Genomic DNA, 21528 nt, shown 5'->3' on the forward strand with positions numbered 1-21528 from the left:
GTGTTACAGTGCTGTTTACAATAGCAAAAATAGACCTGGAAATTACTCTTTGGGACCAGGTTGAGTAAATCATGACACACCCACACAATGACACTAAGGGCAAAGACAAATCACTCTGAAATGATACAGAACACCAAGGTTTTGGGGTTTTTTTTGACACCCCGTTGCCCAAGCTGGGGTGCAGTGACGCCGTCACAGCTCACTGCAGCCTTACCCTCTCGTTGGGTTGGGGTGCTCCACCTCAGCCTGCCAGGTAGCTAGGACTACAGGCACGCGCCACCGTGCCCAGCTAATTTTTGTGTTTTTAGTAGAGGCGGGGTTTCACTATGACGGCAGGGCTGGAAACTTTTATTTTTGAGATAGCATCTTGCTGTCACCCAGGTTGGAGTGCAGTGGTGTTATCACTGCAGCGTTAACCTCCCAGGCTCAACTGACCCACCTGCCTCAGCCTCCTGAGTAGCTGGGACTACAGGTGTTCTGCAAAACCCACCTCAACTTTTTTTGTAGTGACAAGGTTTCACCATGCTGCCCTGGCTGGTCTTCACCTCCTGAGCTCAAATTATCTGCCCCGCCTTGGCCTCCCCAAAGTGCTGTGATTATGGGTGTGAAGACCCACTGCACCCGACAGAGCTTGCCTGGGCAGGGCCCACTAAGAATGCCACTAAGCCTGCTGGATTTTCCTCAAAGACTCAATTGCTAGCACCATTCTCAGTCTGCAGCCCACCCTACTCCTCTCAGGTCTCTGTATGCCTCCAGAGGGCCTGCGACTGTGCCCAGGCCTGCTCATGTCTCTTCAGGACAGACAGGGAGGAAAGCAGACATCCTGGAATGCCAGCAAGTGCTGTGTTTATTTTCCAAACAATTTTATTGAAATGTGTGTGCCAAGAGTACATGGGCAGCACAAATGAATGAACAGGAAAAAGAAAAAAAAAAAAAATCACATGTACAGTAATTTTTTAAAAGTGAAGGTTAATCTTGGGAGATATCAGTTCCCTTCTCCCTCCCCCTGCAGACTTTCAGCGTTTCCATTAAGGTTAAGCCTCTAAGAACCTAGCATTAAAAAAAACAAAACAAAACAAAAAAAGGAATACAAGATCTTTTTGCAAATAACAAAAACAAAAAACAAAAAATGGCATAAAGGAAAGAGAAATGCCTTCCTGCTCAGATGGGACTCTTCCTAGGCACCTAATTAAGAGGCGTGCTGAGCGGTGGAGAAACACAACTTCAGAGTGTAAGGGTATGGACCATCTGAAAAGGAGAGAGAAGTTTGGTTGGGTCCCGTCTTTGGAGGCTCCCCAAACCCAGGTCCCCTCAATTTTGCACCCATCTCCCATTTTCTGCAGGTCAACTGCAGGGGTCTAGGAAGTGACTGCCCAACGTAAGGCTTCAAGATGAGCCAATTTTATTATCAATTATGCACGGCATTTCTCCTTCTCTTCCCTCATTCCCATAGAGAATTCCATTCCTATCTCCCTTGCCAGCCCAAGGCAGTGGGCCTCTCCCAGCAAGTAGGTGGGCAAGTTTTACCTGCTGGATAGTGTTGCCTCTTTCCTAGGTAACAGAGTGGCTTTCCTACCTAAGCCAGTCTCTGATGCAAAGAGAGAATGCCACCTCCCTGGAGGACAAGCCTGAGCAACTCCCAAGCTGGCAGAGTGGCAGCAGGTAGTCACGCTGGCTCTCTCCCATGAGGAGCACAGGCTGCTCTCCAGGTGAGCAGGTCCCACCTGCCCGTGTCACCAGCAGTGAGAAGATCCCCGGGGTCCTATCTTAAGGGCAGGAAAGACATCCCTGGCCTGAAGCCAGCCAACCCATTAGGTCACCAGGTTGATGCCTGCAGGACTCAAAGATACTCACTTGGGTTTTTCATCTGGTAATGGTTCAGGAAGCCCAGCGTCTCCAGGGCATCGCTCTTAGATTCCCATTCCAGCAGTCCAGAGGAGCTGCGCTCACCTGATTGCAAAGGGGAAAAGCAACGGTTTTAGACTGACCCAATGGGAACTAGGCAGCTGCCCACCAACCACCAAGTAACTAGGGGAAGGATATGGGCGCACTCGACTCACTTTTGCCTGAGAATACTTTCACAGAAGATGGCCGCTTCACTCCCAGCTCATCGCAGATCTGCAAAAGAAATAGGTAGTAAATGAACTCTGGAACAAAAGGGCCGTCACACAGGATTCAAGCAGACCAGGCCCTGCATGACTCAGTATTTGAAGTTTTCAGGAGAAAAGGCTTGTAGATTTTATCACACACCCTAAAGGCATCCCAGCAACAATGCTCTTTAATTATTAAATTGCCTGAGACTGCAAGGCTGCTTTTTCTTTTTTTCATCTCCCATTCTCAACAGCTATCTGGGCATCCGCACTGGGCTATTTGCTGAACGCAAAGCCAACGTTTCACACCACAGCCAGATCCACTTGAGTTCCTCCTCCCTTCCTGCTGCCTCAGTTGCCTGACTGAGCTTTACAGGGCCCCACCTTCTGATGGTATCAGGGTGATGGCACCCCAAGGCTCTGCCAATGCGGTTCTTGTGAAACTGGGCCCTCATCACTGGGCCTAGGAAGCAGCTTTCCCAGCAAATGAGGAGTTGCTCTGCTTGCCAAAAATGCAAGGAAGGAACGCGGCAAACGGTATTGCTAGGAACTTGGTGCCATTCTCACCCTTTCCGGTTTCAGAGCAGGGATCTGTATCTGTCCTGGCCTCTGCTGTGTCCCTAGCACTCAACCCAGGGCCAGGCAGCACAGGAGTTCAACAACTCTGCAAATAGGAGCTAGTTGCAGAAAAAACTGAAATGAATGGCCTACTCAGGCGGCCGTGGTGAGGACCCGACTGCCCGCGTAGTTCCACAGCACAAACCTCAAAGAAGTTCTCCTCGGTCACCTCCAGCGGGGCGTTGAAGAAGTGTAGCACATTGCTGGGGTGCTGGATGCGGTTCTTGGCTGCCTGCTCTGGGGTGGAGAACCGATTGTTCCGGGACTCACTGAAGTCTTTGTAACTGCAAGACCCGTCTTCCAACCCGTATGACTGACCGGGCATGATGGCTGGCTGCTTGGAGACACTGCAAGAGGGAAGAAAGGGGAGCCTTGGTCATACCCAAAATTGTCCCCCAAGCTTTCCCCTGTGGCCTCCAGAGGCTCAGCTTGCCCTGTGTGCCTTGGGGCATTGCTCTACAGCTGAGGCAAGGCTGACCCACTTTCTCCTGTGGTGTCAGAGAAACATCTGGGAACACACCTGCCACACCCCATTTCTGTGTGAGTCAACACCTTGGCCTCACCGTGCTCCTCTGCTGGGCCCCGTTCCCCTCCTTTTCCCCTGTACCTCTGCCACCCTCCCTAGCCTGAGCACCTACCAGACATTCAGCTTCTGCCCAAACATAAAGTTGTTGTTGAGGTGGGTAATGGCCCGGTCCACAGCGTAGCCATCAGCCATCTCCACCATGGCGGCCCCTGGCTTGCTTTTCATGAATTTCACCTTGGGGAGAGTAGCTGCCGTCAGCACCTCCGTCCAGCTGCCAGGATCCCCTCTCCTGCCCCTCCCAAGTTAGTAATAATAACCCCTGCTCTAGCTCTGGGCTCCCATGTCCTCACAGTGAATCGGGACCACTAGAAAAATGTGCCTGGCCCATACCAAGTACTCAGCTCAAGGTGAGCAGCAGAGCCTGGGTCATGTTTTTAACTGTGGGACATAACCCAACACTAAGTCATTTAGTGGAGCACGACAGAAAACTGTGCAGGAATGAGAAATCACATCAGCCATTTTCACCATTCTGCCTGTTACACACACGTGTGATCTATGGATGGCTGTGTCTACGGTCACAAGGTCAAATACTCCTTCAGCTAGGTTACAATGGAGCAGTGCCGGCTCTGGAGCCAGGCGGTCTGACTCTGAGTCCCACTTCACTTAAAGGCTATGTGAACCCGGGTGGGTTATTTGAGGCCCCCGTCCTCCACTTCCCGCGTCCATCTCATTAAGGACTAATGTGAGAAATTACACAGGTCACTACATGTAAAGCACCTTTAACAGTACCTGGTAACTAACAACACTTCACCTGTGTTATGAACTACTCTAAGTAACAGGCCAAGTCAGGAGCTACACAAAGGCTCCCAAGACCCAGATGGGTTTAATATAAGGAAAACGTCACATGGTTTCAGGTAGACACTTAGCCACCACCAGCCACAGTCAACTATCCCACGGGAAGGCAGAAGGCCTAGTGTTGCCAGGTCTTCAAGTTTTCAGGAGGAAATCCTTAAACGATAGTGTTTCACTATGATGGATTCATTTTTATGTTTTATAAATCTATACTGATGTACTAGTATTAGTACTTTTATGTGATAAAGACATTTTTTTTTAAACATTCGTAATTCAAAAACAAAACACCCACATGCAGTGAGGACCAAACAAAGCCCATCTGCAAGCAGGCTGCCTGGGCTCACTAAGTCACTCACTCCGGGCCTGCCCGCCCGGCGCCACGCCAGGCTCCCCCTGGTTCTTCCCCCTGTGCTGACTGGCAAGATACAAGGCTCAGTGAGGAACCCAGCGGGCCTGGCAGCAGCTCACCTTCTCCACATTGCCATACAAGCAGAAGACATTGAAGACTCGATCACAGTTCATCTTAGATTGATCCAAGCCATAGACCATGAGCACAGGGCTGTCGGCGTGAGGGCCATACTCGGGTGGTGGGGGAGGGGGTGGGGGGTGCCCATACTGGGGGCCGTAGCGACTTGGGCCCCGACGGTGACCCCCCACTGGTGGACCCATCCTTCTCCCTTCGTAGTGAGGTGGGGGGGGCCCGTAGCCCTCATCATGGTAATGGCTGTGGTACCCACCGTGGGGCCCTCCTGGGGGGTGGGAAGGAAAGAGAGGGAGGACGGGTGAGAATTTGCACGGCGGGCGGCGGGCAGGGGCACATGAGCCACGGGAGTCCACGGAGGGGAACCCCCTGCCCTCACCATATTCTGCGGGGTGATCTCCCAGGAGAGGGGGCTGCCTCTGGCGTTTGTTGGGGTTGCTGCCAGGGTCACCTGTGGACAGAGAAAACAGTTAGGAGTCTCACTCAGAAACTGGCCTCTCTCCCTCCCTCCTGACTGCACAGGCTGATGAGAGTCCCCCAGCTCCTGCAAACTGCAAGCCCCCCCTTCCTCAAGGGCTGCGGGGCCTCCTTTTGTGATCTGACCTATGGCGGGCATGAAGCCCGAGCCTCAAAGCTGGTGCCCACTCCTTCCCCCGCTCACACCAAAGGGTTGGTCTTGTTCTGTGAAGGACAAGGCCAGGTTCTGTGCTCTCACCTGCCCTGACCCTGGGAGAAAGCCTAGCTCCCAGGCCCTCTGGGGAACCTGCAGCTGCTACAGAAGGTGATATATTATGGAGAACCAAAAGCAGCTTTCTAAACTGACTCCCAATAAAGGGAGAGTAGATTAAAAACAGGAAAATAACCCAGGAGGGAAGCAAGCAAGCTTGCCCCACAAAGCCCCCAAGGTTTTAGGAGCTCCAGACTGTCTCTGTAGATCCCTTCTTTCTTAATCCCAGTCCCCCCTCCCTCCCAGTCCCGCCAGCCCAAGAGGGACTGACTGTAGGAGCTGACAAGCAGGGCAATGGCAAAATCAGTTCAAAGCAGCAATCATGTACAAGGTACCGACATTCCCACACCCAACAATGGCGCAGATCCACCCGACCCCAGCAGTTTGTAATCACTGCCGTTAACTTAGCGCTTAAGTGGCAGGCACTGGGCTAAGCGCTTTACAGACATCACAGCTTCTCAAATTCCTCACAACAACCCTATGAGGTAGGTTCTGACATTTCAGCCCCATTTTACAGATAAGAAGACTGAGTCATTAACTTTTAACTGAGCAGTTAAAAGACGCTTGGCCCAAAGTCACAAAGCAAGTCAGTGACTGAACCAGATTTGAACCCAGGTCTGGCTGACTCCAAAACCCAGGGCTCGAAACCACTGCCCTTTCCTGCCACCCGGCCTGGGTTTTGTTACCAGTCATTACAAAGATGGAAAAGGACTACTTACAGCAGAAGTACAGAGTACAATGTCCATTTGTCACAAAAAACAAATCTGTATTTTCTCTTACCATTGGACGCTTCAACAGTGAGTTAGCACAGTTCTGAAAGATGGCGTCCCATCAAACATACACTGCGACCCTGCATCACATGGTTTTACAGTCATAAATACAAGTCACGGTACACATCCGCTACAATTTTTTTAAAGAATTGTTTTAAAAGTCAGTATTTTGATTAAATCAAAAATGGCTCACAGATGTTCTGTCCTCAGAAGATATCAGAAAAGTGGAAATAAAGGTGTATGAAGTGGGTAGTGTCCCTCCGTGTTGTCACCTCCTCACATATGTGCTGCAGTGCGGTGGTGCGGTGCTTCTGGCTGTGTAGCGCTCCGTGTGCGTGTCTCCTGGTATGAGGTGTGCCAGTGGCCCCACTACGCTCGCGCTTTTGGCCTTGGGAGCGCACCTGGTTACCCGGCAGCAGGTAACTGTGTGCCTCTGAGCTGTTTGGTTGTCTGGTTTTAGGTCTGTTTTTTTTTTTTTTTTTTTGATTTTTTTTGTTGTGGTTAAATTTTTTTGTTTCTGATCTCCAGTTGGTGCAGATTATGTTGGCAGCCGGTGACTGCAGAAAAAATAAAAATATCAAAACAGAAAAAAAAGAAGGCCCTCCCCAAACCAAAGGACTTAAAAAACAAAACCCATATGGCGAGGAATGGAGAGAGGATCCTATTGTCTTGGAGGCCCATGGAATCTACTTCCGTCTATGAAACGTTCTCCGAAAAGAGCACCGCTCGCTGGCTGGCTGGGACAGCTCTGTTCTCTGTGTTTCCTACTTCTGTGTACATTCTCGGGTTCAAGTTTGCTTGGATTTTGACTTTTTTAATGTTTAATAAAAAAAGCAGTGTCTGCTGCCATGTTGCGTCTCTTTCTCTCTTTGTCTCTGTATGCCTCTGTCTCTGTGCTTGTAGCTGTTCCTTGGAGCGCGGTGTGGTGTTCTTGATGTAGTGAGCTCAAGTCTGCAGCTGTTTCTGGGGACGTGGTGGAGGCTGCATGTTCTGTTCTCTCCAGGAAGAGCTAGTGGTTTTCTACCCTGTGTGTTGGTGAGCAATGTGCAGAGGCAGAGCCGCTGAAGTATGGTTCCTGAGGGGTGGCGAAGCACCGCCCTCACTCCAGGTCACCTCATCAGCCCTCGTTTTTTTTTGGGCCCCAGCCTTGGGGCTGCCAAAGCTGAGAGGCATCAAAACCAATGCACAGCCAGCCCCCTGCCACTAGCCCCTGCCGGTCTGCACATCTTCTATTTATGTTCCTTGGAGAAGAAATGGTTGTTGCCATGTTTCTGTTAGCAGTCATGTAATGCCATTGCCCGCTCTGGTACATTCACTTGGTCACCAATTTGCCTCTGACCTTTGGAGGGAGCAGCCAGGCCCACAGGGCCCACTGTGAGGATCCTGGGGAGAGTCTAGCCCACCCTGCCCACTGCTTCCCAGATGCAAGGGCAAGCAAGACAGGCCTGCCTATGAATGGGGGGCTTTGGCCTCTCAGGGCCTGTGCGATGTCAGCATCGAGCCTCCTCCCTCAGCCCATGGTCCGACGTATCAGACCAAGACAGACACAGAGATGGATGGTCTTGTTGGGGGGCTGCCGCTGTTTCTCACAGGCAATCCTCCACCTCTCCCTGCTACCAAAGGCAAACCATTCTTGACAGACACTAGGAAGGGGGTTGTCCATTTGGGCCACCTGCAGAGATGTTGCGTCCCCTCTACAAATGATGTGAGGCATGTCCGCCCTGGTCCAATCCAGAGTGTCTCACCTCCACAGGGTCAGCTTGCTCAAAGGCTCGCTGCAAGAGCCCGGGAGATCTCATTGCCCCCCACACTGCCACTCCCCCAAATCAGACCCTCTCAACAACGCAGAACAAGAGGACAATTCCTGGCCCAGCAAGAATGGAGTCAGTGACCCTAACCAGACTCTCAAAGGAGCCACTGCTGATTTCTAAGGCCACCCCCATGCCTCATCCTCAGTGAGGCCCTGCTCCCCACCCGTCCAGGCTTCTGCCTTGCCTCTGTATCCTGGGCAGCACCGGAAGGCCCCAAGCAGCAGTGAAGACCCAAGGAGGCCTCTCACGCCCCTTATCCCACTAGGATGTCCAAGAGCTGACCCCAAGGCCCTCCCATGTTCATGGGGAGCCCAATGGCATTACATAACCCTGAGCCCAGACCTATGAAGTGCACTAGTCGAGTGAAGGCAAGGCAGGTATGTTTAGAACAAAGTGGCCATCAAGATTACCTTGTCCACTGAGATTGGGGTTTGTGTAGTCCCAAGTATCCTGATCATTCTTGAACACATTCAAGCGTGTAGGCTGCAAGGACAAGACAAGGCTTGAGGTCAGCCATGCCCCAGCTCACCTGGAAGCTGACGAGGGGCAGTCAGTCACCTCCCAGACGTACCTTTGCATATTCGATCTTCAGAGTGCAACAGCCAGAATAGATATCAGCCCCATTGAGAGAGGCTTTGGCCCGCTGGGCACTTTGAACAGAGTCAAATGTGAGTCAAGTTAAGGAAAGTCGCATCACAGGAGATCCTGGAGAAGGACTTCAAGTTACCCCAGAGAGGGATAAGGACAAGGTGGTATCCTAAGACTGTGGTACAGGTGGAGGCTTTGGGATTAGCTCACTGCCCAGTCACTAGCCTCAGGTTGAGAGACCAAAATGGTGTTGATGGACTCAATGCTGCCCTGGGTGAGCAGTTACTGGCCAGTTCTCTCATAATCTGCACCCCCACCCATGGCTACTAGCAACCTCTTCTGCCACACCACCTTCTCCATCTCAGCCCTCTGGCCCTTCGACTAAATCTGAAACAACCACCCAACTACAGCTCTGCCCTGAAAATCCATCAGTGGCTTTTTCCTGCCTCTGCCCCAAGCATCATATCGCTGTCTAGGATGCCCTAAAAACTTCTTCCAAACCCGTCTGCTTGCCAGCTACTCTGCGATCCTCAGATCTTTCAGTTTCTCCATCCAACACAAGCTCCTTCTGACTTTACAACCTTTGCAGAGGCTGTTTCCTTCACCTTGAGTATCAGCTCCTATTTGCTCATAGAAATAGGACATCACCTCCTCAGAAACCTTCACACATGCTGCGCCTTTTTTTTTTGGGATATGGAGTCTCGCTGTGTTGCCCAGGATGGAGTGCAGTGGCACACTCTCGGCTCACTGCAATCTCCGCCTTCCAGGCCCAAGCGATTCTCTTGCCTCGGCCTCCAGAGTAGCTGGGATTACATGCATTCACCACCATGCCTAATTTTTGTATTATTAGAGACAGGGTTTCACCATGTTGGCCAGGCTGGTCTCAAACTCCTGACCTCAGGTGATCCGCCCGCCTCAGCTTCTGAAAGTGCTGGGATTGCAAGTATGGGCCACTACACCCGGCCCCACATCCCCTTTTAAATAAATTCCTTTTCCCAAGGGTACATTTTCTCACGACCTCTTGAGACTACGTTCCCCATATCTTGGTCACTTGTATTTGGCTTAGAATAAACATCTTTAAAAATAAATTCCTAGCCTGGCGCGGTGGCTCACGCCTGTAATCCCACCACTTTGGGAGGTTGAGGTAGGTGGATTGCCTGAGGTCAGTTCGAAACCAGCCTGGCCAACGTGAAACCACATCTCTACTAAAAATAGAAAAAACTAGCTGGGCATGGTGGTGGGGGTCTATAATCCTACTAGGGAGGCTGAGGCGGGAGAACTGCTTGAACCTAGGAGGCAGAGGTTGCAGTGAGCCAGTATCGCGCCACTGCACTCCAGCCCAGGCAACAAGGGCTAAACTCCATCTCAAAATATAATAATAAAAAGAAAACAAAAATAAATTCCTTTGTATCTCCTAATACATGCTCTCTCCCCTAAGATCTGCACGTCCACACAATATGCCTCATTCTTTTTTTTTTTTTTTTTTTGAGACGGAGTCTCGCTCTGTCGCCCAGGCTGGAGTGCAGTGGCGCGATCTCGGCTCACTGCAAGCTCCGCCTCCCAGGTTCACGCCATTCTCCTGCCTCAGCCTCCCGAGTAGCTGGGACTACAGGCGCCCACAACCGCGCCCGGCTAATTTTTTGTATTTTTAGTAGAGACGGGGTTTCACCGTGGTCTCGATCTCCTGACCTTGTGATCCGCCCGCCTCGGCCTCCCAAAGTGCTGGGATTACAGGCGTGAGCCACCGCGCCCGGCACAATATGCCTCATTCTTTTTTTTTTTTTTTTGAGACGGAGTCTCGCTCTGCCGTTCAGGCTGGAGCGCAGTGGCCGGATCTCAGCTCACTGCAAGCTCCGCCTCCCGGGTTGATGCCATTCTCCTGCCTCAGCCTCCCGAGTAGCTGGGACTACAGGCGCCCGCCACCACGCCCGGCTAGTTTTTTCTATTTTTTAGTAGAGATGGGGTTTCACCGTGTTAAGTCAGGATAGTCTCGATCTCCTGACCTCGTGATCCGCCCGTCTCGGCCTCCCAAAGTGCTGGGATTACAGGCTTGAGCCACCGCGCCTGGCCAATATGCCTTATTCTTTAACAGCCTCCCCACTCAGTCACTGGGCTCTGTGAAGGTATCTGGTACATGGCAGCCACTCCCATGGTCAGTAGACACATGCTGGCTCAAAGAATGACCACTGTCAAGCCCTGCAAGAGTCCCTACCCTAAGGAATACCTATTTTCCAGCAAAGGATATTCCACCATCGCCTGAACTCCATTCTTCCTGAAAATGACAATTCTCTGGACAGGGCCACAAGGATTACAGATAGTGTAAAGAACATCCTGCAAAAGTAAACACAGGCAAGATGAAGAGGCACTGCCAGGTCAGTCTGGCTTAGGGGAGGGAATGAGGGGAGAAAAGGAAGAAGGGACACCTCACAAGAAATGCCTGCTGGCACGCACCGTGGTGATCGAATAAATGGGGTTCAGGATGGTAAAGAGAAGCACACTGTTCACGCTCCGGGAGTCATCCGAGTCCCCGGGGCGGGAGATCTTCTGGCTGGTAGAGTAGTTGACAAAAGCTGGGTGACCGGCAATGTATATTTGGTTGTCGGCTGCGTAGTTCACTGCGTTGCAAGCCCCCAACACATCTTCAAACTCCACCAGTGCTTGTCTCTTTTTAGGCATTACCACCACATAGCTGGCAAAGAGAACACAGGTTTCAATCCTCTCAGGAAAATGGAGACAGGAGGAGGGTATCATTTGATTTTTTGAGAACTGACTCCTCCACAGCCTCTGGACTCCTCTGCGGCCCTATCATGGTTATGGTTCCCCAACCTGAACACCCCAAGACACAAGTAGTACCAAAGGCCAAAGAGGTCTAACTGAGCTAGACCTCCTCTGGGAAGCCTTCCTGACCTCTCCTCACCACACTAACAGATGCTGCCCATAGGATGGCTTCTTGAGCTTACGCTCTCACAGTGTAAATCACTCTAGGTGAGCAACTTTCTAAGAGAAGGAATCCAGATACAGCTCACTACTGTATCTGCAGTATATAGCATGCACCAAATATTCAGTAACTACTTGCTGAATGAAAGAACACTGGCCAGGAGCAGTGGCTCATGCCACTAACCTTAAAACTTGGGATGGCTAGGTGGGCAGATTGCTTGGGCCCAGGAGTTTGAGACCAGCCTGGCCAACATGGCAAAACCATGCCTCTACAAAAAAATATAAAAATTAGCCAAGCATGGTGGTGCATGCCTCTAGTCCCAGCTACTCAGAAGGCTGAGGCAAAAGGATTGCCTGAACCTGGGTAAGACTGCGCCACTACACTCCAGCCTGGGCCATAGAGCGAGACCTTACTCTGTCTTAAAAAAATAGGACACTGACGAGAAACTACAAGGCAAAGGAAAAAGGAAGGAAGGAAAAAGGATCATGGAACTTGCTGTAATCTGACAAAAAGTACAATGGCCAACCCAAAAGCAGAGGGGCCACAGAACCCAGACCAGTATGGCAACGAAATCACTACTTCCAACCAGAAATCGTGGACACACAAGGGCACCAAGAAGTCAACTCTGGAAGCCCAACTCCTGGCCTCCAAGCCCAGTACCTGATGGGTCCAAACTCCTGCAAGGCCTCCACAAGGTCAGCTTCCACCACACCGTCAATCAGGCCCCTGATGTGGACAACTGGGGAGGCAGGGGTTTTGTGCGGGTCATCGTAGTTCTCCTAAGAAAGGAAGCAAAAACAAGAATTCTTTTCTTGCTGTACAAGATGACGGCCCACTGGCCTTTGTGCTGTTGAAGACCCAGTCAGATAAGACAGTTGGATGTCATCCAGGAAGGATGCACAGAACAAACGAAGGGCAGCATTGAAGTCAATCAGCCCAAAAGGATTCTGGGTCAGCAGAACAGTGGTCCTGAGTGGGTGGTCACTTGCCCTCTGGCTCTTGCTGTAGCTTCTGAGGAAGGCAGATGGAGAGAGGACCACACAAGTTCCAAATATTACGTTCTTCCAGGGACCCCCCTCTCTTCCCACTGGTCCACTTGACCAAGGAAACATGGGAAAAGAGTAGCTGGAGAAGGAGACACACTGGGAGGAAGGGCTCTAACGGCTATCTGCTACAGTTTGAATGAGGACATCCCCTTTGCATGTGCCCCAAATTCCTTGCCCTTTCACTGGCTCAGCCACCATCACCTAGCTAAGTACACCTGTTCGCCACCACTCACACCTAGGTTCAGTCAGGGCAAAAAACAACATGTGCCCCAGAAACTGGGGCAGCCAGGCCAGTCTTGACCCCTTCTAGTCTTGAATCACCCTCCCACCAAAATCTGCTTTGGAAATTACTGCCTAGGTCAGACCAAGGAAAAACAGGACAAGAAAGGTCTCTTATTTATTTTTTGAGATGGAGTCTCACTCTGTCACCCAGGATGGAGTGCTATGGCGTGATCTTGGTCTACTGCAACCTCCACCTCCCAGGTTCAAGCGATTCTCCTGCCTCAGCCTCCCAAGTAGCTGGAATTACAGGCCCCTGCCACCACGCTCGGCTAATTTTTTTGAATTTTTAGTAGAGATGGTCTCTACTAAAACAGCCATGTTGGCCAGGCTGTTCTTGAATTCCTGACCTCAGGTGATCTGCCTGCCTCAGCCTCCCAAGTGATGGGATTACAGGCATGAGCCCCCACACCCAGACGGAAGGTCTTTTAGAAAGACCAGAAACTCCAATCCATACCATTAAAAACCAAGACTGCTCCTTCCTAGAAGTATCTTACACTCATCCACAGACAAAAGCCTCTGGTCATCAGGAGGAAAATTAACTCTCTTTCACCTCTCCTGGGCTCTAGGACCAGCCCCCTGTCTGAGAATCACTGGGCAGAAGAGCGTGGAATGGAGGTAGAATTGGATTCTATTTCAGGAATGAACCACCCGAACCACAGGGGGAGGCACTCCCGCCAGGTTAGCAGCTCCCACAAATGGGAGTTCTAACTCCAGCCCTGCCCCTCACTAGTTGTGCCACCTACAGTAATTCACCTCATCTCTCTCTTGGCCAATTTCCTCCTCTGTAAATCGGGAATCCCAGTATCTCTCCCAACCTCACGGAGGAGCGTTAAGGACTTTCAATTAAGATGTCTTTAAAACGTGTGGGACAAGGCCTGACAAAGATTAAAACGCTAGAAACTCATAACCCCTAAATCCCAGAAAACCCTGCAAATGGGCTGCACTGGAAGACTTCAAGATCTTGGAAGGAGTGGGGACTGGGCCCCACTCCAAAAGCAACGACTAGTGTTTTCGGAGGGAGTGATTACAAGGGATCGAAATTCCAGCACGGCCAGGGAACAGTTTCGTTTATCAAATCCTCGGTACCCAATGAATCCCCGGAACTTGTGATAGTTTCAAAGCTTCGCTCAACTCCTAAAAGGCTGAAAGTGCATTTAACAAATCCTCTTCCCATTTTCAAAGTCTACAAAAATAACGGAGATACTGTTCTAATATTTAAACTAAACACATCCATTGCTGTATAGAAACAAGGCTGGGCCTCAGAGATTAAGCTGCCATCGGACGTAATTCCCCACTCCAGAGGACAAGGCCGCCGCCCACCCGTTCCCGCTCACGAGGCGCTCCCCCAACCACCCACGAGGCCGGGCGGGAGAACTGCGCCTGCGCATGGGGCCAGCGAAGAAAAGGGGAAAAAAACCGGCCGGGCCTCGTGCCCGGCCCCCACACGCCAGCCCGCGGCGCCTGCGCCCTGGGCCGCTCGCCTCACGAGCTACTTCCTCCGCGCCCCCCCCCCCCCCCGCTCCGGACCGCGCGCACGCGCAGGCGCCTGTCCTCTCGCAAACCCCGCCGTTTGCCCAACGGCCGCCCCTCCCCCACACCGTCAACGGCGCGATGGCCTGAGCGCGTGCGCAGAAGCCCCCTCAAAAAATAAAATGCCCTCAAGGTGGGAAATTGTCCCGCACTTTCCGGCCTTCCCGGCTCCTAGGGCCCTGGCCTCACCCCGCCGCCGCCGCCGCCCGCCGCCCCGGCTCCTCCACCGCCACCGCCGCCGCCTCCGTGCTGGTCGCCGGCGTTGTCAGTCTTGAGCCGCTTAGGGGCCCGGCCGCCCTCACTGCCGCCGCCGTAGTAGCGGCCACCGCCGCCTCCGCCGCCCGCCGCCGCCATCTTCACCATCGCTCCCGACCGCCTCCGCTGCTCGTCCGGCTGCTGCCTCTGCTCCAGCCGCCGACGCCGCTTCTCCGCCCGGGGCAGCAGCCTCCGCGACATGGCGGCGCAGAACCCGCCTCCCCCCGCCTCTCATTGGGGGAGGGACACGCCCGTCACCCGCCGCCCCCACCCGATAGGGGGAGCCACTGGTCCCGCCGCGGGGGAAGGGTAGGCCTCCACACGCCTTGCGCGCTTATTGGACATTGCCCACGCCGTTCTGCAGGAGGGCCCGCCCTTGTTTGTCTGAGACACTCTTTATAGGTGATCGCTTCCTGCCAGTCATTCCGTCGACCCCGCCGCCTTAAAATAAAATCCAATTTCATAGGTCGGATTTCTGGCGCGGGTGGCCTCCCTAAAAGCACCTGATAGGAGCGGCGCTCTAAACCTCCCAAGAATCCCCGCCTCCCTCCCACTTTCATTGGTCTCTTCGCTAATCCGTCAGTACCCAGTCACAAAGACTACCTTCCCGCGCCACTTCGCAAGGAGACAAGGAAGCCCCGCCCTTTTTTGGTCTCTCTCCAGTGGTTACTACAGATGCCCATTCTTCTGCGTCTCCATTGATTGGTCAATGGAGAGTGGAGCGCACCCTCTCACTAGATGGTAGGACTACTGATACGCTCTGATTGGATAAAATGGGGAGCCCCACCCCAGGGTAGGCGCTCTTTGGTGCGGTCTACGAAACCAGCGAAGGCGAGAAGGCATGCGCAAATATGCTTTCAGGCACCGCCCAGAGGCGGGGCCACCCCTCTAGAGAGTGACGGCCTGGAATACTCGGAGTATTTACCGAGCGGCCACTGTGTGTGCGCCGGAAGGCTAGACCAAGATTGACAGGAACTCCCAGGGTATCTCTGTCGCCATCACTATACCCTGTTCCTCTCTACCTCTAGGAAGAATTCTTAAAATCCCAAATCTGAGCCTTTTCCTCAGTATAAAACCACTCGCTGCTGCCGACTGTCTTCGGACCCTATCCAGTTCTAAATTCAGCCGCAACGCCTTTCGGTTTCCCTTGGGAGAAGGCTCTTCCGAGCACTCTCGATCTGTGCCCGTGCAGTCCCTTCCACCTGGGATAGTCCCTCCACTACCCCTCCTGCAGGAGCTAAGGGCCAAGTCATCTAGTCTGTGCGATCTAAATTCACAGGCCCCTGCCATCCCAGACCCCCAGCCGTAACTCGGGCCAGTGATTTTTACCTGACAGCTCGACCCCTATGAGCACCACAGGAGGCCCTGGCCCCGACCTTGGAGAGGGTGGCCACCTACCAAGCGCCCAGTGCAAGCCCCCTGCACAGGGGAGGCGTTCTTGTGATCTGTGCTTGCGTCAGACCTTTCTTCCTCAAGGGCGGGGTAAGACCACCCGCACTGCCCCGAGAGAATGTCGGAGGGTATCTCGACTCCAACTAAACCCAACTGGCGAAGCCTGGGGGTGGGGGAGACAAGCGCCCCAGTTATCACGCGCAAGCGGAGGGGTCAAACGGGGATTAACCCGGGATCCTGTCCTACGGAACATAACATTATGGGGCTGCCCGCGCCGGGTTGGCGGGGGGAACACCTTATCGAAGCTATTGGCAAGTGACGATGTCGCCAAAGGGGGAAAAAAATAGCGAGGCTAGCGTCGTGAGAAATGCGGGGGGCGCCTCAAAAGTGCTCCAGGACCTTTCCGCCTGGCTGATGGGGGCTTTCGAGTTGAGGTCCGGGTGGAAACTAAGTTTGAAATGGAGGCCGTGTGTGGTGGCTCACACCTGTAATCCCAGCACTTAGGGAGGCCGAGGCGGGAGGCTCGCTTGAGCCCCGGGGTTCGAGGTTGCAGTGAGCCGTGATGGCGCTCCTGCACTCCAGCCTGGGCGACGGAGCGAGACCCAATCTCAGAAAAAATGGGGTCTATGGCAATACAAGAGGGGGACAGGCGTGGTGGCTCTGCTGGCGAGGGAAAATAAAGTTGGGGGAGGGGGCCCTGCTGGGGACCTCGGTCAGCTCTCCCGGACGCCGGGAAGATCCGAACACGCTGACTGAACAGAGACGGAGGCGGGGCAGCGTCTGAAGCACGTGACCCGCGTGACGGGAGTAGGCGGGGCCGGTCGCGACGAAGGGCGGGGTCGCTCGGGCCCAACGTCAGAGGAATGCGGTGGGGGGAGGGGGAGAGAGGGGGCCCCTCCCCTCCCCGCCCCCGCGCCCGGCCCGGACGCCCCTCGCGCCGGCGCGCACGGCCGGAGCGCGGCGGTACGGTGTCCCCTGCGCCGCACGTTCCAGGCCGCCCGGCCGGCCTGGTGACCCGCAACCCCAACGCTCCCGGCCGCCGCCCCGCCCCCACCCCGCTGCTCGGACCCCGGCCCCTGGTCGCGCGCGGCGACGCCCGCCAGTGCCCCGGTCACCCTCCCGCACCCCTCGCCCCCAGCCCCTACCAGCTCGGCGGCGAGCCTGACCGGCCGTCCCGGATCGAAAAGAGCAGACACTGGGAAGTTTTGGGAGAGGGAGGGGCGGGCCTTAAAGGGACCACGACCTTTTTTCAGCCCCGTGGGAGGAAGAAAAACTGGGGGCAGGGGGCGCGGGAGCGGGGACACGGTAGGAGACCGAGGGTCGCCCCGCGGGGGAATGGAGGAAATCAGGCAAGAAAGGAGCGGGAAGACCTTGGAGCCGCGGTGTTCGGGCTCCGCGTCCCTTTTCCCCAAAAATCCACCCCGCCCCCCGCAGACGGAAAGTCACGCAGTTGTTTGAGACTCGCGCATCTTTCCTCCTGGTCAGGCAAGTGTTGTTTTGGCTGAGGCAAGTGTTTGGGGTGTACATTGCTCACATAAGGAAATGGGCTGAAGGGACACAAGTGACTAACCCAGGATGCCACAGCTTGCAAGTGGCATGGCGGGGCTGGTCTGACGCCGGAGCAGACGCATCACCACTGCACTGCAAGGCCTATTAGGGTGATGGGGTAGGCTGTAGAGTTGGGGGGTTCAGAGCAGGGGACTGGAGCCACCCTACCGGGGTTCCAACGTGGAAGCTGCATTTACTGTCTGTGGCCTTAGGAAAGTAACTTAGCCTTCCTCATCCGTTGGGATGGCGGTAGCAGCTTTGTCTGGATGGTCATGAGGAATGCAGAGAATGGAAACGGGACCTTAGAGGCCTACCCGCATTTCACAGTTGAAGTAAAAATGACCCAGAGGGTGGAAGAAGCACGGAAAATTACCACAGCTGGGCAGCCTCTGAAAGAGCAAGTCGCTCCCGTTCTTAATCCACACAAAGCTTAATCTGACCCTTGCAGATCCCTGTAAACCCATGCCAGCCGGGCACGGTGGCTTCCCCTGTAATCCCAGCACTTGGGAGGCCGAGGTGGGCAGATGGCTTGAGGCCAGGAGCTCGTGACCAGCTTGGGCAACATGGCGAAACCTTCTCGCTACATAAAATACAAAAAATTAGCTGGGTATGGTGGCGTGCAACTGTATTCCCAGCTACTGAGGAGGCTGAGGTGGAAGGATCACTTGAGCCTAAGAGGTGGAGGCTGGCAAAGCGAGACCCTGTCTCAGAAACAAACAAACGACACCAAAAAAAAAAAAAAAAAAAAAAAGACTGGGCACCGTGGCTCACGCCTGTAATCGTAGCACTTTGGGAGGCCGAGGCAGGAGAATCACTTGAGGTCAGGGGTTTGAGACCAGCCTGGCCAACATGGCGAAACCCGGTCTCTACTTAAAATACAAAAATGAGGCTGGTGTGGTGGCAGCCGCCTGTAATCCCAGCTACTCAGAATGCCGAGGCAGGAGAATTGCTTGAACCCCTGAGGTGGAGGTTGCAGTGAGCCGAGATTGTGTGTGCCACTGCACTCCAGCCTGGGCAACAGAGTGAGACTCTGTCTCAAAAAAAGCCGGGTGTGGTGGCTCACGCCTGTAATCCCAACACTTTGGGAGGCCGAGGCGAGCCAATCACGAGGTCAGGAGATCGAGACCATCCTGGATAAAACGGTGAAACCCTCTCTCTACTAAAAAAAAATACATAAAATTAGCCGGGCGTGTTGGCGGGTGCCTGTAGTCCCAGCTACTCGGGAGGCTGAGGCAGGAGAATAGCGTGAACCCGGGAGGCGGAGTTTGCAGTGAACCGAGATCATGCCACTGCACTCCAGCCTGGGCGACCGAGCCTGGGCGACGGAGCAAGATTCCGCCTTAAATAAATACATAAATAAATAAATAAATATAATGCTGCTGTGAACATTCCTAGTGATATCTTCTTGTGTCCATGTGTGAGAGTTCTCAGGGCATGTAGGTAGGAGTGGGATTGCTGGGTCACCTAACATATTTTAACATTATTGGGTAGTAACAAATTGTTTTCCGATGTATCTATACCATATATTCCCACCAGCAGTATATGAGAAGGTCTCATTCTTTTTTTTTTTTTTCTTTTGAGACAAGAGTCTCAGTTTGTCCCCCAAGCTGGAGTGCAGTGATGCATACACAGCTCACTGCAGCCTCGACCTCCTGGGCTCAAGTGATCCTACCACTTCAGCCTGGTGAGTAGCTGAGACCACAAGCACATGCCATCAGCCCTAATTTTTTTTTTTTTTTTTTTTGAGATGGAGTCTCACTCTGTTGCCCAGGCTGGAGTGCAGGAGGGTGATCTCCACTCACTGCATCCTCTGCCTCCCAGGTTCAAGCGATTATCCTACCTCAACCTCCTGAGTAGCTGGAATTACAGGTACACGCCACCACACCAGGCTAATTTTTGTATTTTTAGTAGAGATGGGGTGTCACCATTTTGTCCAAGCTGGTCTCAACTGCTGGCCTCAAGTGATCTGCCCACGTTGGCCTCCTAAAGTGCTGGGATTACAGGCGTGAGCCACAGTGCCCAGCCACCCTAATTTTTTTTCTTTTTTCTTTTTTTTTTGGTAGAGGCCGGAGTCTCACTATGTTGCCCAGGGTAATCTTGAACTCCTGGGCTCAAGCAATCCTCCCACCTCAACCTCCCACAGTGTTAGGATTATAGGTGTGAGCCATGGCACCAAGCCTACGTTTCTCCTGCTGTTCTTTTCCAAAACTTCTTAAATTTTGATAGGTCTTTCTCCTTGTCCAATATAAGCACTGAGGCTCTCAATTTCCCTCTCCATTTTAATTTGGCTGCATTTTACAGAAAGGTGTTTTGGAACTTCCATTCTAATTTCTCTCAAACAGATGGCATTTTTAACTTATCTTGTTGTGGATTGCTAAAATACTTTCAAGTTGGTACATTTTGCATTTTGAAAGATTTCGCCAAATTACCCTCCATTAGCACTGTAACAATTTGAGTTCTCAGCATTTCTATATAAAAAAGGAATTTTCCCCACTATCTCAAAATACTGCACATTTTTTTTTACATTTGTCAATCTGAGGTAAAAACTGGTTTTAATTTTCATTTACTTTATATTTACCTTATTGAATGACTCGTGTGTGTGTGTGTGTGAATGCATACCATATGTGCTCACATGGGAATGGGAACAGCTAGAGAAAAAACATCCCAAGGAGAAGAAACAGCAAATGCAAAACCTCTGAAGTCGGCCGGGCGCGGTTACTCACGCCTGTAATCCCAGCACTTTGGGAGGCCGAGGCGGGCAGATCACGAGGTCAGGAGTTCAACACGGTGAAACCCCGTTTCTACTAGAAATACAAAAATTAGCTGGGCGTTGTGGTGGTTGCCTGTAATCCCACCTACTCGGGAGGCTGAGGCAGGAAAATCACTTGAAACCAGAAGGCTGAGGTTGCAGTGAGCTGAGATCCCACACCACTGCACTCTAGCCTGGGCAACAAGAGTGAAACTCCGTCACAAAAAAAAAAAAAAAAAAAAACCTCTGAAGTGAGAACTGAAGACCTTTGTGGCTGGGCAGAGGGAGTTACAGGGTAAGTCTGAGGGGACAAGGTCAGAGACGTGATGGGGGTACGTTATGTGGGGCCTGCTGGGACAGGCTGAGGATGAGGACTTTGGTCTTACTACTAAGTGAGAAAAGAACCATGAGAGAGTTAAAAACCAGAATGACAGGCTGAGCATGGTGACTCAAGCCTGTAATCCCAGCACTCTGGGAACGTTAAGGCAGGAGGATCCCTTGAGGCCAGGAGTTTTTTTTTTTTTTTTTTTTTGAGACGGAGTCTCGCTGTGTCGCCCAGGCTGGAGTGCAGTGGCCGGATCTCAGCTCACTGCAAGCTCTGCCTCCCGGGTTTTTACGCCATTCTCCTGCCTCAGCCTCCCGAGTAGCCGGGACTACAGGCACCCGCCACCTCGCCCGGCTAGTTTTTTGTATTTTTTAGTAGAGACGGGGTTTCACCGTGTTAGCCAGGATGGTCTCGAACTCCTGACCTCGTGATCCGCCCGTCTCGGCCTCCCAAAGTGCTGGGATTACAGGCTTCAGCCACCGTGCCCAGCCGAGGCCAGGAGTTTTAGATCAGCCTGGCTAACATAGTGAGACACCATCTCTACAAAAAAAGTAAAAGGCCGGGTGCAGTGGCTCATGCCTGTAATCCCAGCGCTTTGAGAGGCCAAGGCTAGTGGATCGCCTGAGGTCAGGAGTTCGAGACCATCCTGGCCAACATGGCGAAACCCTATCTCTACTAAAAATACAAAATTATCTGGGCATGGTGGTGGGTGCCTGTAATCCCAGCTAGTTGGGAGGCTGAGGCAGGAGAATAGCTTGAACCTAGGAGGCAGAGGTTGCAGTGAGCCAAGACTGTGCCATTGCACTCCAACCTGGGCAACAAGAGCAAAACTCCGTCTCAAACAAAAAAAAAAAAGTAAAAATATTAGCTGGGCATGGTGTAATGCCCCTAGTCCCAGGTCCTCAGGAGACTCAGGCAGGAGAATCACTTGAACCCAGGAGTTTGAGGCTGCAGTGAGCGATGATTACACCACTGCACTTTAGCCTGGGCAACAGAGTGA

General features: G+C 52.8%; 1 protein-coding gene across 4 annotated transcripts; it reads right to left on the reverse strand.

Moving 5' to 3' along the window:
• Positions 1-839: 839 nt before the first annotated feature.
• LOC105495393 (heterogeneous nuclear ribonucleoprotein L) lies at positions 840-17179 on the reverse strand. Of its 4 annotated transcripts, XM_071086660.1 has the most exons (13): positions 14449-14790; positions 12062-12180; positions 10915-11152; positions 10707-10794; positions 8447-8541; positions 8286-8358; positions 4947-5018; positions 4555-4835; positions 3347-3468; positions 2854-3055; positions 2061-2118; positions 1855-1950; positions 840-1248 (listed from the first exon to the last, which is right to left on the reverse strand). In XM_071086660.1, exons 1-13 carry the CDS (start codon positions 14713-14715, stop codon positions 1190-1192), a joined length of 1770 nt encoding a protein of 589 aa, XP_070942761.1. In that variant the 5' UTR covers positions 14716-14790; the 3' UTR covers positions 840-1189. The 4 variants fall into 4 exon arrangements, with proteins under 4 accessions (XP_070942761.1, XP_070942763.1, XP_070942762.1 ...); XM_071086662.1 differs by lacking the exon at positions 14449-14790 and adding an exon at positions 17052-17179 and having other exon boundaries at positions 4555-5018; XM_071086661.1 differs by lacking the exon at positions 14449-14790 and adding an exon at positions 15844-15864 and having other exon boundaries at positions 4555-5018.
• Between the last annotated feature and the right edge of the window lie 4349 nt (positions 17180-21528).

The sequence above is a fragment of the Macaca nemestrina genome, chromosome 20 (genome assembly GCF_043159975.1).
Source record: "Macaca nemestrina isolate mMacNem1 chromosome 20, mMacNem.hap1, whole genome shotgun sequence".
In the NCBI taxonomy this organism is placed as follows: domain Eukaryota; kingdom Metazoa; phylum Chordata; class Mammalia; order Primates; family Cercopithecidae; genus Macaca; species Macaca nemestrina.